General features: G+C 40.5%; 1 protein-coding gene across 1 annotated transcript in view; it reads right to left on the bottom strand.

Annotated features, from left to right (window-relative positions):
* The window catches only part of TNNI3K (TNNI3 interacting kinase), a 232,099-nt gene that overhangs the window by 140,370 nt on the left and 73,553 nt on the right, over nt 1–18,176 (bottom strand). The window contains exons 10-16 of the mRNA XM_056845668.1: nt 9,873–9,967; nt 7,939–8,088; nt 6,521–6,607; nt 4,170–4,226; nt 1,182–1,274; nt 1,039–1,096; nt 214–408 (exon numbers count right to left, since the gene is read on the bottom strand). Of these exons, the coding sequence (XP_056701646.1) occupies nt 214–408; nt 1,039–1,096; nt 1,182–1,274; nt 4,170–4,226; nt 6,521–6,607; nt 7,939–8,088; nt 9,873–9,967 (735 nt within the window). The remainder of the gene's footprint in view (nt 1–213; nt 409–1,038; nt 1,097–1,181; nt 1,275–4,169; nt 4,227–6,520; nt 6,608–7,938; nt 8,089–9,872; nt 9,968–18,176) is intronic.

The following is an 18,176-nucleotide window of genomic DNA, read 5'->3' on the forward strand; positions in this document are numbered from 1 at the left end:
CAATGACAACTAATAGCACTGAGAGAAAATATACCTTTTAGTCTTTACACACCTGACTATGAAAGGACAATCTCTTGTTGTAATAAATGTTACAGCAATGAAAGCCAGATGTAGACTTTTTTCACCTATTGACTTTCCTTTACAGGCATTAACACAGTTCTGAAAATCTGCATAATTTCCACAAAGGTACCATGGAGACATAAGCTAGTTTACCTTTTCTGTTCATGCAGCAGGGAAAAGAGGGATCCTCCTGATATGTATTGCGTGACTATGGCAAATTGACTTGGGTCATCCAGGCAAGCGCCAACAAATTGGATGACACAGGGGTGATTGAGCCTGCACAGGATGGAAACTTCACGACAAAACATGTCAACATCTGATTTGGAGCAGTAAGTGTTGGCTCGGTAGCTGGAAAGAAGCACAAGGAAAATATCAAGTCACTTAAGAATTGTATTTTTAAAAATCTTAAATTCTAAAGCATTGGCTGTGTTAATCGGTTGTAGTAAAAACAACAAAGTGTCTTGTGACTAAAATTTGTTGTGGCATAAGTTTTTGTGAGCCAGTGCCCACTTTGTCAGATGCACAAGTTGGCATTATATATAGGGTTGCCAACCAGCAGGGGATGGCTGGAGATTTCCTACTATTACAACTGATCTCCAGGCAACAGAGATCAGTTCCCCTGGAGAAAATGGCCGATTTGGCAATTGGACTCCATGGCATTGAAGTCCCTCCTCTCGCCAAACCCACCCTCCTCAGGCTCAACCCCCAAAATCTCCAGGTATTTCCCAACCTGGAGCTGGCAACACTAATTATATAGATGAGAATATATATGTGTGTATGTATATAAACGACAAAACAAATATTTTTGTTGCGAGATGCTGGAGACATTTCATGCATTTGAAGAAGTGGGCTCTAGTTTATGAATGCTTATGCCACATTATCTTTAAGGTATCCTTAGATTCGTTGTTGTTTTAACTGATAAAATAAATACATTTAAATAAAATAAAGTAACAAATCAGAAATTCTGCTAACACTTACCGTTTGATTGCCACTATTTTATTTCTACACCGTCCTTTGTACACTTTTCCAAATGACCCTAGAAGAAATCAAATAAAATAAGCACACCGTGACATGTAAAAACTTCTTTTTATAAAACAGACACATTTTCTGTTCCCTTTTACCTGAACCAATAATTTCATGGAACTCTATTTCTGAAAGCTGGAGGTGGAACTGGGACGGCAAACCAGCACGGAGGAGGAGAACATCCGCCTTTTCTGCAAAAGAAAAGTGTCTGCTTATAAAATGCAGTAAAAAATATATATTAAAGCACCATATTTAACAAAAATATTACACATTAACTGCTGGTTTTTCTTCTACAGATTGGTTGGCTGGCATTTTTGATTATTTTTGTCTCTGCATCCAACAATAAACCATAATAATAAACACAGATTTGCCACATTCCAAATGCCTTGGAGCTTTTTGGGTTTAGAAGTTTATCACTAAAGAACACCGTACCATATGCATATTCTATCTGAATCATGTAATGGCTGCAGAAAATCCTTTATACAAGGAATTAGTTCCTTCTCCTGTCTCTCTAACAGTGACTAGTGAGGCTGTTTTTTCCTTGCCATTCTGATCTCCTGCTCAATGACACTCAGAATTGGATTGGACACACAACTGCATTTGCAGACTGCAGTAACTTGTTGATCCACGTGCTTCCCTGTAACAGCTTTATCAAACCGTTCCTTAATGGAAGATTTGGATATCATTTCAGATTACATGGGTAGTGTATAAACTCTGGATGCACTCCAAGCTAAGATTTGACAAGGAGGGGTGTCGGAAGAACCACCAACTTGCAGCTGAGTTATGCCTCAAAAGGACAATTATTTTCCGTGTAGAACTTTTTAAAAGGATGGTATACGGCTGGTTTAAATCTAATAATAGTTACCTTTGTTTTTCTGATCCCCATTTCTGACTCTTATCAATGCATTTAGGTTTGGATCCAGTTTAAATTGACAATTTCGGCAGATTCCCCCTACTTGAGGCAGAGCTTCTTCATGCCATTCCTCAGGGCCCCATCTCTGCCAGGAGCGGCATTTCATGAGATCAGTTGTGGAGGGAGGCAGCAAAATTCAGTTCTACCATAGGAAAATTTAGTCTGAACCCAACCTTAATATTTGATAAGGAAATCATCCTAGGGACTTAGTTTGTCTTCTTGCCACATGACTGAGTTCAGCTTGCATTGTTATAGCAAGAATGAAATTATCCTCAGATGACAATGTTTATCATTAGAAATAGGTGTAAAGCATTGGCGTAAAAAGCTTTTACCATAGTTTCACTTCTCACCAGTGTGTATTCAACCATTTGCAGAATTGACTGAGCAGAACTTTTCTGGTTCCTCCCCCCGCCCAGGAACAGCGTAAAAAGCAAAGTGTGTGTATGTGTGTGTGTGGGGGTGTCTAAAGCTCACAGGGGGAAATGGTGGATATCACCACTCCATCTTCCACAATGGGATGCGCTATTCCTTCAAGGGGACTGTATGACTGAATTAAAAAACAAAGGCTGCAATTCTACGCACAGATCCTTGGGAGTAAGCTCCATTGAACTTGGTGGGATTTAACTTTCAAGTAAAGATGAATAGAATTAATCTGCATATCCACAGTCCTATGCACACTTACTTAGAGAGTGAGCCAATGGGATTTATTCTGTGTACAGCACACAAAGGACTGGGCTGCGTGACAATTCACTAGCAATTCTCAGCATATAAATCCTGACATCTTAAAATTCAGGCAATTTACCACAGAGTTACCCAAATGCGGGGGTGGGTGGGGGTGGGGAAAGCACCAGGTCTTTCCCTCGGCTGCTCGTCTCTTCATTTCTCTTTATATATTTAGCATTTTTTTGCTAGAATGGAACTCACAATCAAATAGAAACAGGATTGTGTCCTGAGTTTGGGTGTGATTCTCTACTTTGGTTGTTTGAATGGCTACTTGGCTCAGTTAAAAAAGAACCTTCCCCCCCCCCCCCGGTCAGTTTCACTGAGAGGGTTTTCAGACTTCAGGGATTGAACAGAGCCGGGCTGATCCCAGCACCCATACGCATCCTCTTACAGGCATGAAAGTCTTTTTTCATTTGCATACCGATGGAATGATGAAATGGAAATGACCATGCGAGTGTTTTTATGTTCTTATGACCCCTGCATTGAGATTGCCAGAAACAAATTGGTTGGGGGTATATGTGTTTTTCTGGACCGCATCTGCTTTGGCTGTGAAATGGCCACCCGGTTCATTTCAAATGAAAGAATCTTGCTGCAGGGGTTGCGGGGGCTGGTGATGTATTAAAAACAAAAATACACTATAGCCAATTACAAAGCAGCGTTTTCAGGGATGGAGGGACTCAGAAGCTCTGCATTTTTGCTGGGGATGCATAATTGATCACAAGGTACTCCTGGAATTTCTTCCGGGCAAAAAGCAATCATGCATAGAGTTTTGAGAATTCTGATAAGAAAACTGTGCATCTAGAGAGCGGCAAACTCTACACAAACTTCCCATGCATAAAAAGCCTATGTTAATCCCACACTACTAGTTCTGGATACTGTCATGCATGTGCAGTTTTAGGCCACCAGATTCATCCTGATAGGGCCTCCAAGTGACACCTTGAGATCTCCCGCTATTACAATTGATCCCCAGATGAACAAGATCAGTTCCCCTGGAGAAAATGGCTGCTTTGGAGGGTGGACTCTATGGCATTATACTCTGCCGAGGTCCCTCACCTCCCCAAACCTTGCCCTCTCCAGGCTCCACCCCCAAAATCTCCAGGTATTTCCCAACCCAGGGCTGGCAACCCTACATCTAGGCCTTAAAGCTGCTTCATCAACAAACATTTAGCTCTCATGATATGCCAGCCTTACCAGAAAAAGATGACAACACTAGAGTGGGAACCCTAGAATGGGTATGAATGGTAGCATTCAGGATGGCACTACCCCATGGAATATCTGTTGTACCACCAACAAAAGAGCGCCCATGCTGATTTTACTTTGCTAAATCTATACATATCTCTCTTTACACCACTTTGGGGATGGGAAGAAGTAGAAAGGCCTAAGATTCAAATGGATTTTGGAAGAATTTGGCCTTTCTATAATAAATATATTTCCTACTCAGTAAACATACCTTTTGTCATGCTTTTAATCTTCCCTAGTGGGGATGGAACTGACACATAAGATCCATCTAAAATCAGAACAGAGGAAGTTTTAGACATTCAAGGTAATATGTGGTGTCCTGTAGGTTAAAACAACCAAGCAAATACATTAATTAAATCCTAGAATGACTGTAAATATGTGTTTTTTGAAAAATAAACATACTGGTATAGTAGATAGCATACCGTATTTTTCGCTCCATAAGACGCACTTTTTTCCTCCTCAAAAGTGAGGGGAAATGTCAGTGCGTCTTATGGAGTGAATGTGCGTCTTATGGACCCTAGCCCAATCCATAAGATGCACATTCTAGCTTGGAAGGAAGGTGGGCAGGGTGCCCAGCTCTGTGCGCCTCGCACGCCAGAACGATGCGAGTCGGCGTTCCCCACCCCAATGGCCAGCTGGGAGGTGGGCGGGGCGCACAGAGCGGGCCCGCCCGCCTGCCTCCCAGCTGGCCTTCAGGGTGGGGAACACCGGCTCGCGTCGTTCTGGCGCGCCCAGCTATGTGCGCCCCGCCTGCCAGAATGACGCGAGCCGGCGTTCCCCGCCCCGACGGCCAGCTGGGAGTCTGGGGGGCGCACATTGCTGCTGGGCACCCCAGAACATTGCAAGCCGCCGTTCCCCGCCCCGACGGCCAGCTGGGAGGCGGGGGGGGCGCACAGAGCGGCTGGGCGTGCCAGAACGACACGAGCCAGCGTTCCCCGCCCCGATGGCCAGCTGGGGGGGGCGTCTTATGGTCCAGTGCGTCTAATGGAGCAAAAAATATGGTATGCTGTTCTAAGTTTAACGTAGAAATTTCTTGTCATTCAGCTAAAGCTAATCACATTTCATATATCCTTCATAGCTACATTGTTAGATCTCCCATATAACCTATAAGCAAACACGTACACATTTAAAGTGGAAAGCAATAGATTAACACATGAGTTAGATATTCCAAACCACACTGACTTTTTAACTAAGTATTCTGTATAAACAATCATGGTGGGACAGGTGTATTAGAATGGAAGATCTGGGTTCAAATCCCTTTTCAGCCACGAAGGCTCAGTGGGTGACCCTGGGCCAGCCACTCACACTCTACTTCATTTACCTCAAAGAGTTGTTGTGGAATAAAAGAGAGGAAGGAATATATACTATCCTGAGCTTCTTTGAGGATTGGCCAGATACATAGCATGCTATACTGGAATTTCTTGTATCCGGTTATCCTGGAATTCAAGCATTAACTATATGAAGTCTTGCTTACAGGTTACAGGTAAAGGTTATAGTCAGCACAGGCCATGACAGCTACCATGTGTATAGTGTGAGTGTGTGTGTATGCAAGGAGATTAGAGTAGATGAATCATGGCAAGGTTCAAGTTTCCATTTTTAGATATACGCAAGATTTTCTAAGAAGCACATCCCTCTAAAATCAATAGGATTTATTGCTGAGTAAATAAGTTTTGGAGAGTAAACTGCAAAAAGTGAATTAAATTGTATTTTAAGAACATTTGTTGAGGGTTTTCCCCCCACCTTATAATAACAAGAGATATTGGTGCTCCTGGTTGTTTTGAATGGAGTGAAAAAAAGTCCACTGATTTCCCTAGCACTAGCTTTTCATTTAATACTCCATTTATATTATACATTAATTAGCAAAAACAAGCTTCTAAGTTTGGTAATAGGGAAACTTCTCTGCTTTATTTAAAACAGATAATTTCCTGGACAATGCTCTATGCAAAATTTCTTGTGAACTTAGCCTACAGCTCAAACTGACAAAAATGTTCTTCATCACAGTTATCAATCATTTCCATACAACAAGCTTCAAATATGAGGGTTAGGATAGCAGTCCACTCCTAATATAGAAGTAACCAAAAATGCAGTAAATATAAAGGTAACAGGTAAATAATTTATCCGACATGTAGGATGGGATCTCTCTTTCTTAACATGCATTTCTTTCTAGCAAGTAGAGGATGCCAAAATTGTTTTAAGATTATAGGCATTTTGTAAATCAAGGATAGAAAGGGTTTGATCCCAACCAAAAGATCTCCACATCCCCCCTTCCCATGGCAGCCCTCAAAATCTTTGTTCATGTTGCTCCTGGAGGTCACCATGCCCAGGAGCAGCAATGGGGGGGGGGGTCAAGGTTGCAGCAGGTTGGGATGGGGGGACTTTGCACTTTCAGGTAAGGACACTGAGGATGGTATCCAACCCAATGCATCTCAAAGAATAATGGCAATACTATACAAATATCTTGTCCTTGAATGAGCTCTTATATATAAGCTGACAAGTTTGCTGGGAGGGGGTCTATTCAATCAATTTTAGCAGTGCAAATAGAACAGCTGGATGGAACCACACCTCCTCCAGGCTGGGAGTACTCATTACAAGGTGATTCATCCTGAGGTCTTTTGTAATGCTTCAGAAGAGTGACAATAGCATCATGGCCTGAAAAACAACAATTGTAATAAGAAGTAAACAACAATAATGAGTGAATGGCAGAGTATCTCATAGTTCAATGTTAAATCTTACTGTGCTACCATAGTATCAGCAAAGAGCAGCCCTAAATGGGACTTGCCTGTTGCATGAGTGCAATCCTGTGCATATTTATTCAGAAGTAAGTCCTACTTTACTCAATGGGGTTTATTCTAGGTATGCATAGGATTGCACTATATATCAGAGAATATTACACTAAACACTATAGAATTTTTAGAAATGCTAAAAATCCTATGAACAGAGTGGAATGATAGGGTACATCGTGGACAGTGATAACTATTAATATGAAAAAGCTGTCTTCTGTCTCCAGCCTTAAGAAGTGTTCAGACCTTGCTCAAAGCCATGTTTTCATTCTTGGCAGCACTAATGTATCATTTACTCTAAAGTGTAAAAGGCAGATTAAATATGAACAATCACAATCATGAAACTGGACACTCCTAAACCAACCAGTCCTGCATCTCCACCATTATACCATCTAGAATTAATATAGTGTTTTAAGGCACTCATGTATTGTTGTTTGTTTATGGCTGTAGACTGAGGAACAAGCATTTCATATATATTTTCGAGGGAAAATACATCCCGGCCCAGAAAAAACAAACAAGCACAAAGGAAATAGCTTCTAAAAACCAACAGGTTTCTAGTTGAGTTTAGAGGACAAAGAGAAGCAGAACAAGAATCTGAGCTGTTGCCAGGGCAAATCTGTGAAATGTGTACAGGACGTACAGCACAGCAGAAACCACAGAGATATGCAGTTTCTTTGAAGAATTTCTGCAGGAAATCAAGGATAACTATCTCTCTATAAAGGGGTTTTATGATGCTGCCCATCACAGTAGAACCAGAGTCTCCTCCTTCCACATCAAATTGATAGCAGTCCCTGATTTTCGAATGGACTTCATGGATAACTGCATTCAAATGTTGTCTCTCGTACCTTGTTCAGTGATAAGAGGGAAAAAAGGAGTTTAGCCCTAAAGCCTTGTCTATACTTTACAAGAAAAAACTACCTTTTTCTGAATGGCTGGATTTGTAGAATATTTATTTTATTGGAACCGAGGAGGCTTATAACTGAGTTTGTATGGAATTAAAGCTTCAGGTAGCATGTCAGACTTTCTGAGAGCAGCAATCCCAAAGTTGGTATTCCTTGCTCTCGAAGTGTCAGAAGCCGAAACATAGTGAAAGTCATTCTCAGCATGAGCTGACTTGTTTTTCTTAACAACTGTCCTGTCCTTTCTAATCTATAATGCTGTGTTTTTAATATTGAAAGTGGAAAGCCAACATAGCAATACCTTTTTCATAGGCCCACATCAAACAGGTCTGTTCATCTTTCTCACCACTGGACCTGCTGGGATCACAGGCTACGAGATTCATATCAGCTCCATTGTCCAGTAAGAACTGGACAAGACGGATGTGGCCATGATAGCAAGCAGAATGTAGCCCTAGAAAATTGACAGGACAGAATTGTTGTGGTCTGAAGAGTTTTTAAAAATATAATATGGCTTGTAATCACCAGTATGCGTAATTCTCAACATGATCAAACCTCTGAAAACTAAATCCAGACACTGGAACTATAAACAGACAAGACATCTTTATACAAACAAGAAAAAAAGCCCCAGGTTTGCAGAAAAACCTGAAATCGACCACCCCAATCAAAATAAAAAAATCAAGGTAAATAAAAACATTGGGAGGCTAACCCCCCTAAAATAATACAAGTGGCACCTGTAGCTTTAAGAAATGAATGCACTCAGTGGCTGTTGCTAGGCAACCACACCGCTTTCATGAACATAAGAAGAGCCCTGCTGGGTCAGACCAGTTGTCCATCTAGTCCAGCATCCTGTACCCAATGATTGACCTATTCTCCATTAATTTGTCTTTGAAGAAAGACTCAGTGGGCCAGCAGGGTTGCCAGCAGGTGGTACTGGAGATCTCCTGGGATTACGACTGATCTCCAGGTGATAGAGATAGTTCGCCTAGAAAAAATAGCCGCTTTAGAAGGTGGACTCTATGCATTATATCCCACAGAAGTCCCTTCCCTTCCCAAACCCTCCCCTTCTCAGGCTCCACCCTCAAAATCTCCAGGTATTTCCCAACCCAGAACTGGCAACCCTAGGCGCCAGGGTTCACAGCAACTACTTGATACCATGGAACTTGCATGATTCATCCAGGCCCAGCTGCGTGCTACTGTTCAACAGCAGCTGCCCTTTGAAAGCCAGTGTGGTGTAGTTGTTAGAGTTTAAGACTAGCATCTGGGAGACCTGGTTTTAAATTATTTCTCTGCCATGGAAGCTCACTGGGTGACCTTGGGCCAGTTACACATTCTCAGCCTTGCTTCATGGATTTACTTCATGGAGGATAATGATGTAAGCAGCTTTGGATCCCCGTTAAGGAGAAAGGTGAAGTATAAATGAAATAATAAATATAGATGAAGATAAAGGGCAGATAAAAGGTAGGTTGGTTGTGGTGGAAAGGAGGCAGGAAAACGTGAGGAGATACAGGTTGCCAAGAAGATGGAAAGAAGGGAAATGTGGGAAGGGAGATACAAGAGACAATGAGGTGCCTCTTGCAACTTCTTATGGGTTCTCCACCACACAATTGGGTCACAGTTTTCCAGGGTAGAGTATGGCAGAAGAAGGAAGGAGATAAAGATGAAGACAGCAGGCATATAAAGGTAGATTTGATGGTGGATGGGAAGGAGAGAAGAAAGCAGGAAGAGACCAAAGGGGCTTTCATAGAACTGAAAGAATAAATAGTGGGGAAGGGGAAATTAGATGTCCCCATATCTATTTGTGGGTCCCCTACTTATAATGCTTGTTAATTGATTTCCTTGAAAAAATGAATTTGTTATAAAACAAAGTCTGTCTCTGAAAACATACAATATTGTTCCATAGTAACCAGTCTTTACTTGACTTTTGATACATGCCAAAGGGGGGGGCCCTCACAAACCAGGCCATGTTGAAAGTGCCAAAAAGTGAGAAAGTGCCAAAAAGCATGTTCTGTATGTAGTGTGTATGTAATGCCTAGGGGAAAACTTAGGGTTGACTTCATTGGAAGTTACTATCTTCAAAGCATTAAGAAAATCGGGTGCCTATATATTACTAAATGAAAGGGTATGCACCCAACTTTTTGAAATGAGCCTCTATTGAATTCTTTATTTACATTTTGAACCATTTAGCTATTATTCTTTCTCTCTCACACACACATCCATCCATCTTCACCATCGTACCTGTATGTCCATCTCTTCCTTGGTGATTAATGCTCAGCACATTCTGATCAAGTAGAAACTTCACTAAATCGATGTTCTTGCCATAGGTGCATGCACTGCATAATACAAGATTAAAAAAGAATCATCGCTAATACAAATTAAAAGGCTAATATAATGATTAATAAGCATTATAACCATGTAACAGTGCATTGACATAGTAGAAACTCTTTGGATGTTGTCAATGCACATATATGAGCCTTCATGGCATTTACATTCACAATTCAGTGCCATTGTTATGCAAAGCGAGAACTTCATCTGGAAGAAGCAGGGCCTTAACTGTGATTGCCCTTGCTGAGCCTGTATAATTACTTCTTCAATGATGGCCACAGCTTGTCTTCCCACCCTATCATCAGCAAGGGATATAAAATCTATTTATCTTAGAAGGCACTTGCTGATTTTTAATTCTCAGTATGCATTTATAATGCAATCCAGTTTTGATTACTTAATACTTTTGTAGTTTTTGTGAAAGCCATTTTGAGCACCAGAAAAGTGGATTATGAAATGCTTAAAAACAAATTAATACACAAATAGCTTCTGAAATTCAAGGGTTTGCTCATAGAAATGACATAGGAAGACCCTCCAGAGAGTATGCGTGAGACTACTTTGAAACATGTGTATGGGCTCAGAATCTGCTGCTGTTTTATATAGCTATAATGTATGCTTGAGTGAACACATGATGTGATGTGGGAACGACGTATAAGCCACTTTGGGTCTCCATTGGGGGAAACATTTAAACAAACAAACAAATAACTAAATAAATATTGTCGAAGGCTTTCATGGTCAGAGTTCATTGGTTCTTGAAGGTTATCCGGGCTGTGTAACCGTGGTCTTGGAATTTTCTTTCCTGACGTTTCGCCAGCAACTGTGGCAGGCATCTTCAGAGTAGTAACACTGAAGGACAGTGTCTCTCAGTGTCAAGTGTGTAGGAAGAGTGACTCTTCCTACACACTCTTCCTACACACTTGACACTGTTTATGTTTGTCACAGTGCTAGGCATGCCAATATATTATTAGATTTAAAAGTAAAGAATTCAGAAACGCTGTGAGTACAAATTTTTTGATGAATCAATCGTGTACAATTATGTTATCATTCAGTTACGTAGAGAGGAAGTTCTGTAACTTCTCAACCTTCAACTCTTGTATGAAACACTAACGATTGTGTGTTATGGTATTTTGTTCATTTATATCATTCTTTTATTATGTGTCTACAGCTGGGAAGAACAAAGTCTTTATGGAAATGCATAGAATTCTTGGAGAAATCTGACAGTTAAGGAGGATGCCAGGAAACGCAATTACAAACTTTATCTCTAGCACACTTCAATAAGAAATACTTCCCAGATGTTTGGAATATCAAGATAAATGTTACTGTATTAATTACCATTTCTGCAGCACATTTAATATACAAAATGCTCTATGAAACTTATCTTTTGACAAAAAGCATGGGAGTCTGATATGCTCAATTTTACAACTGAGGGAGCAAAATAAAAGCTGATACATGTGATATGATTCTTCTAAACTAAAAAAAAAAACATGGAACCCATATTTGAAGGGAAGAATAGTAGAGGATGAATAAATGCAATGCAGGCAGGCCAATCCTGAGGGCTGGTGTGGTTGTGGCCACCAACATAAAAGTGGTGCCACTGGTCCATTTCTGATGTATATTTTTCAGGGGGATATAACAGCACATGTTCCTCTTTATAACACAATGAGTCCATAGCAACCCTGGCAACACTTACCATCCAGGCAACGGCACTCAATAAGGTCCATCTGAGTGGCCCACTCAGAAGAAGAATAATTGATTTTTTAATGCTGACTTTCTCTACCTTTTAAGGAGAATCAAACTGGATTACAACCTCCTTCCCTTCCTCATCACCACAACAGGCACCTTCTAAGGTAGGTGGGGCTGAGAGAGTTCAGAGAGAACTGTGACTAGCCTAAGGTCACCCAGCAGGTTCATGTGTAGGAGTGGGGAACCCAACCCGGTTCACCAGATTACAGTTCACGGCTCATGTGGAAGAGTGGGGAATCAAACCCAGTTCTCCTAATTAGAGTCCACCACTCTTAACCACTACACCATGCTGGCTCTCACCAGCCAATCACTGCCTGTCAACCCATCCACTGCCCCTCAATGCAACTCCCCCCTCACAGACAGCCAGTGGACAGGGAGGAAAAACACAGTATGACAGAACTCCTCTTGTTATCATAATTTAAAAAAATGTTCTGTCACACACCAACCTTCACTATCTTTGTTGAGACTTATAACTTGTTATGACACCATTGCCACTAATTATGACTGATCCCTTATTTTCTGTAAAAGGTCAGAAATATATGGAACTTGAGAGGCTTTTTGAAGTACAACTTTAAAATGGTTTTATTTGTCATTTGGGGGGATTTAAAAGTCAGTATAGCAAAGGATCATAACAAGAGTGTAGTTTGTAACAGAATAACAGAATTGAGGAACTTGAGATGGTTATGTTCAAGTGATATATTGTAATTCCAATTCTATCAAAGTCATTCACATACAAGAGTTTAAACTTTCATTTTCTACTGAGAGTGATTTCTCTTGGCAGTCACTGATTTGTTTCTTAAACCTAAGCTTCTTTTACACAGTGGTTCTTTAGTTGGAGGAGTTAGGAACATTAACACACTTCCCCAGTTTCTCCTTTAAACTGGCCTGGGATCATGCCTTACATCAGAGCTCTTTCCTGTTTAACTCTTAGGGATCACTCTATCATCCTTACAGCCATGTCCCTAGATAACTGGTTCCTGATCGTTCCTGATCAAAAACCCAAAAGTGTTCCTTTTCACTCCAGAGGAAAATTCTCTACGAGACAGCTTGCAGCTCACACCACTGTCTCCAAGCTCTGTCTGAAAGCTTCTCTCTCAATCAACTATCAGTTCTCAACTGTTAGAACACTTCAACTGCCATTCTCAGAATTCTATTTGAGCTCCCTGTCAATCATGGGGGTTCTATGACCGGGACAATTCCATAGAAAACAGCTGGCCATCACACACAGCAGCACTGTCTGCAACTGCAACTGTGGCCTGAGTGCCCCCTCAGCCCATAGGGGAAGGGCATCCATGCAGCAGACAGGACACCTATCCCTTCCCTAGCAAGGAACTGACTGGCAGCAAAAGTGCAGCCATCCATATGCTAAGCCACACACACTCTGCCTAGGGTTGCCAACCTCCAGGTGGTGGCAGGAGATCTCCTGCTATTATAACTGATCTCCAGCTGATAGAGATCAGTTCACCTGGAGAAAATGGCCGCTTTGACAATTGGAGTCTATGTTATTGAAGTCCCTCCCCTCCCCAAACCCTGCCCTCCTCAGGCCAGCCCCAAAAACCTCCAGCCGGTAGTGAAGAGGGACCTGGCAACTCTAACCATGCCCCTGAAAAAAAAGAGCAGGGTCAAATCCACAGCTCCCTCACACAAGTCTAGTATCCTAACCACTAGGCCAAGAATGAAAAGAGGCACAGAGTGGATGTTTTGCCCCTACAAACTGCAAAAGGGGGAATAGGTGAACTTGCTGATGTGCTGCTCTGGAGAGCCATCATTTTTGTAGGGATGCCCCTTCACAATCTGTCCATTACACACCCGTGGCAGCAGCTCCCTTGTACCCTACTCACCCTGGGACCTGGGTACTGCCTAGTTGCATGGCTTATCAGATGCCACAAGTGCTGTGGGGGATTGTGGGACCCAGACACCACCCTCCATGCTAGAGCAGCAGCACACACCCTTGGACCACCCAGCAGCTGGGCAAGCTGCACACAGCAGATTATGTGTGTGGGAAGGGGTGGGAAGCAATATGTGTAGTCAGTCTTTAAGGTAATACTGGAGCCCTCCTATGTTTTGCAGCTGAACACATCAGAAGTCCAGTGGCACCATGAAGATCAACAACAGCGATCCCAGCATGAGCTTCCCTGAGTAAGAACCCACCCACTCTGACCTGTGAAAGGGAGTGTCGCAGCCCGTGGCAATAATTGGCTTGAGCATATGGTTTTCCTCTGGATCTAAATAATAAAAAGCATTCCTTGGGACCTAATGCAGTAATGTGGGGTAAACGTTATGCCACTTATAGCTGTTTTGAAATAACTACACGGCTACAAGGTTAAAGGCACTTCATGCTGCCTGCTTGATAGTTAAGTCTGAAAAGTCGGCATTTGCTTATCTGAGGTGCTTTTCCAGGCATAGAATGGAAGGTCATCTCTGTTTTGGGGTTTTTTCGTCCCTGCTCTAAGATACAGTGTAAAGGACGGAATTATGCCACTGTCGGACGGAATTATGCCGCTGTCCGATAAGACAGTGCAGCAGTACAATAAACCTTGTACTGGGGATTTTGCACTTGTAAACCTGGTGACTTAATATTTTCCCCATAGATGAGTGAAAATGATACTGCCATGGATCCTGATTTGGATCCATGACAGAGGCCTGAAGATTCCTGACTCAGCTCAGATAACCACTGATCTGAGAGGATATAAGGAAGCCTCAAACGGCCAAAAGGAGAGAGGACTGGTAGAGGACAGCTGAATGCTGTCTGGCTGCTAGATCTCCTGGACATCCTCCTAAGATGTTAAACTAGGAAAGCAGAGAGTTGATGGAAGTTGGCTGACGCTGACCGACCTCACTCTCTATACTTGTCTCTTGCGTGAGACACATGAAGTGAGTTACAGAGAGGGCAGCAAGTCTGTCTGGCCATAACTCATTTCCATTATATTCTATCATTTCATGTCTTGCGTGATATGAAACTATACCATTTCACAACATGGAAGTTGTGAAACCCAAACTACAGAACTGGTCCATACAGTTCTTAGAACCAGAAACAGGGAAGAAAGGAGTCAGAGGCTCCCCCAACATAATAGGGGAGGCTTCTGTACTCAGAATAAGAGGCAAGAGATGTTCCTGGGAGAAAAGGAGAATCTCTTTTCTCTGTAATGAAGCTTAAGGCACATATGAAATGCTTACATAAAACATATACAAAATCTATTAAGCCTATTCATGGAGACTCTTAGTTCAGGAAACATATTCACTGAAATTGACAAGCTAGAGAATAGCTGAGTCTTCCATATAAACACTAATACAGCCTTAAGCTTGCACATAATAAATAATATATAAGCTCTGCATTGCTGACTGTTAAGAGATACACATACCATCAGCATGTATGAAGCATTCCTGATCTTGAAAGTGATCAGACATCTATAAACATAGAATGGTTTAAATATAAAGATCATAGTATCTTATCCTCTGCACACTGCAATGGGTAAAGATACTACACTTAGCTGTAATAATTGACTATAGCTCAAATAGCTCTAATTTCAGCTTTCTCTGATAAATAGACTTCAGAACAGTATTTCAATGAACCTGAACTGGCATGAAATACTCAATGAGCTTTGGACTATAATTCTTAAATAAACTAAGAACCAGAGAATCAAAGATATGGTAAAGACATAGAAGCATGGGAAAAGTCTATGTCCTTACAGAAAAGGTTTGCAATATCCTAAATATCAGCTATGCATATGAGCTGGAGAGGTTTTAGAAATAATATAAGGTTGTATTTAATTCACTATAACTTATAGTTTATATTTCAGGTACTTTGGATAAAGAAGCTTTTTGCTATAACAGATCTTTTTCCCATTATGTTTAACCATATCTTCTCTCTGTGAAATTAATCTAGTTTTTACAAGATTCTGTAACTGTAGTATTCTGAATGAATCTAGAGATACTAGTTAGAATCTCATAAAGAGAAATGTATTAAAGGTTTAAGGTTAGGAAACCTTACATAGAGAAATTGCTTATAAAGATTGTATGAAACTGCTTGCATATGTTAACATAACTGAACATGTTAAAGAATCATAATGTTTGTACTTTATGACATGTTTTGAGAATATGTATTCACATGCATATATATTTTATGTGAAATAAATGTTATTTAAAGGAAGTCCCTTGTTCATAAATTTTCTGGCACTTCTCAATAGAAAGCCTACAGTCCTTGTAGGAATTATCATTGACTTCTGGCTGTGAGGTCTCGCTGAATAGATAACTCCATTTCTCAGTAAATGGTACATTCTAGGAGTGTAGACCCCTTAACGCCACAAGCCGTGACAGATGGCACCCCAGATGGGACTCCGCGGTAACGGGTTCGACTCAGACGTGGGTTTGAATTCACAGTAAATTATTTTTAACCATTGGTATATTTTCCTGCAGGATCCTAAGCAATGTTTGGGAGTTAATGGCTCTATATATTTGCAAAACATGCAAACTTCGTAAACAAGACCACAATAATGAGATTACAAGTCAGAGATGAGCGGTTAAACTTCATCTTTTGAAGGTTTATGGTAATATGTTTACTAAACAATAGCCCAAGTGTATACAGTACACAATTGAGCCGGGGCATAACTAAACCAATGGATATTTCCCTAGTAAGGGAAATAAAGGCTTAAACAATAGCCTATTGAATAGCCAATATATGGCAAAGCAAGCAAGCAACTCTATGTTATGTTATGTATTGATGAAATGTATTGATATGTACAAGGTACAAATGCATACAATACAAATACTATGTTTCAGGTTTGAAAATATCTGGGTTCATATGGAAAATGTCACATATTTGTATATGGTACAAAATGACATATATAAGAATTATAATAATGTAAATGAAATGTATGAATGTTTCTATTTGTCATCCCATGAGGGATATGGATGGTAGCAGAGATGTCTATTACTCAATATTCTGTTTCTCATATGCTATTTGTTGCAGTTGTTGTATCAGGGCACAGTCAGGTTGCAAACTGTATGTGGACCTAAGCAATATACCTTCAGATACGAGAGCGCTTATCACTCTTAAAGTAGTAAGAAAGTGGAGTGTAAAATGGCAGAATGACATGTAATATGATTGAACTCCTATTTGTAATACCTACGTGATGACTCATGTGACTTTTGTGCATTCTGATTAGATATGAAATATTATTGTAAAATATCTCTTTTCCATCTCCATGTAGTTTAAATAATTTCTTGGTGTCTAGAACATTGGTTACGTTTTGGCTTACAAAACCTATGAAGCTGACATGAATATATTTTCCAGATGATGTTATCTTTCAGGAAAAGTATACATGAAGAAGTGGATATAGCCATACCAACTGGAATCAACATGTAGCAATTGATTGTTAAATAAAGGACACAAGAAGAATCTACATGAGTAGAATATGAGATGGAAGCTATGAAGAAATCAATCATAAAGATATGCCCTATGTGATTAAATGTGAGTACCCAACAATGTACTTTACAAAATGTTTTCACAAAGCAGTCATTGACTGTGAAGATAGCCTTCATATGAAATAAGTGGCTTACTTATATGATTTTTGAAGCCATGCTTATATGACTCTGAAACTCAAGAGATAAATATTTACCAATGAAAAGGATTCAGGACAAGGAGAATGCAGAGAGAAGACAATCTGGCGTGTCTCTGACCTGAAGAATATCCTTGAAGTGGGAAACAACCTCATCTGCACAACAGTGTGAGTCTGTATGTGTAAATGTATACATTATTAAGAAGAAATGTAATACCATTGATGCTCTGGAACTCCCAGTTGCTGTGTATATAATAAGAAGCATACATAAGAAGATGATCCTTTGATTGATGAATTGATGAATGATATCATATGAATTATGATGGCTTTTACTAACTTTATATTTCTGAAGAAGAGCTACAGGCCTTCCTGGAGGGATACATCTATACATGCATAACCAGCACAGTACATTCAGCATGTGCACCATGAGAAGTGTAGTGCTGATAAAAGAATGCAAGGTAACAATGCCATTGAAAAAAACACTGAAGATCAGTAAGTCTGTATGATGGAAGATCCATATACAAGAAAAGCTGGAAGCTTCAACCTCATCCTATCAAGGAGGGGGACTTCAGTTTACTCAACTTCAAGATATGTGGCTAGGTAAACGAGACATTGAGACTCTTTTTTGTGTTGTTCCTCTTGGAAAAAACTTCGTGAATGGCCCACAAAAGAGTTCATTGCGGATGATTATCCAGGACTAAACGGCACAACAAGAAGAATTGTATTATGATGACCAGAATGAGAAAATAATATTTTTTACAAATGATACAGAAGAAAAAGCTGTAATCTCATTCTTCCTGAAGATAAACTTGAAGTGGAAGATAGAAAAACCACAAAAGAAGTTGTAGGTTTGTGATTCCAAAACACAAAAAGATATAGTTCCTAAATCTTTAAAAAGCACCTAGAATAAGGTGGAGAT

This window comes from Euleptes europaea, chromosome 2, assembly GCF_029931775.1.
Source record: "Euleptes europaea isolate rEulEur1 chromosome 2, rEulEur1.hap1, whole genome shotgun sequence".
Taxonomy (NCBI): Eukaryota; Metazoa; Chordata; class Lepidosauria; order Squamata; family Sphaerodactylidae; genus Euleptes; species Euleptes europaea.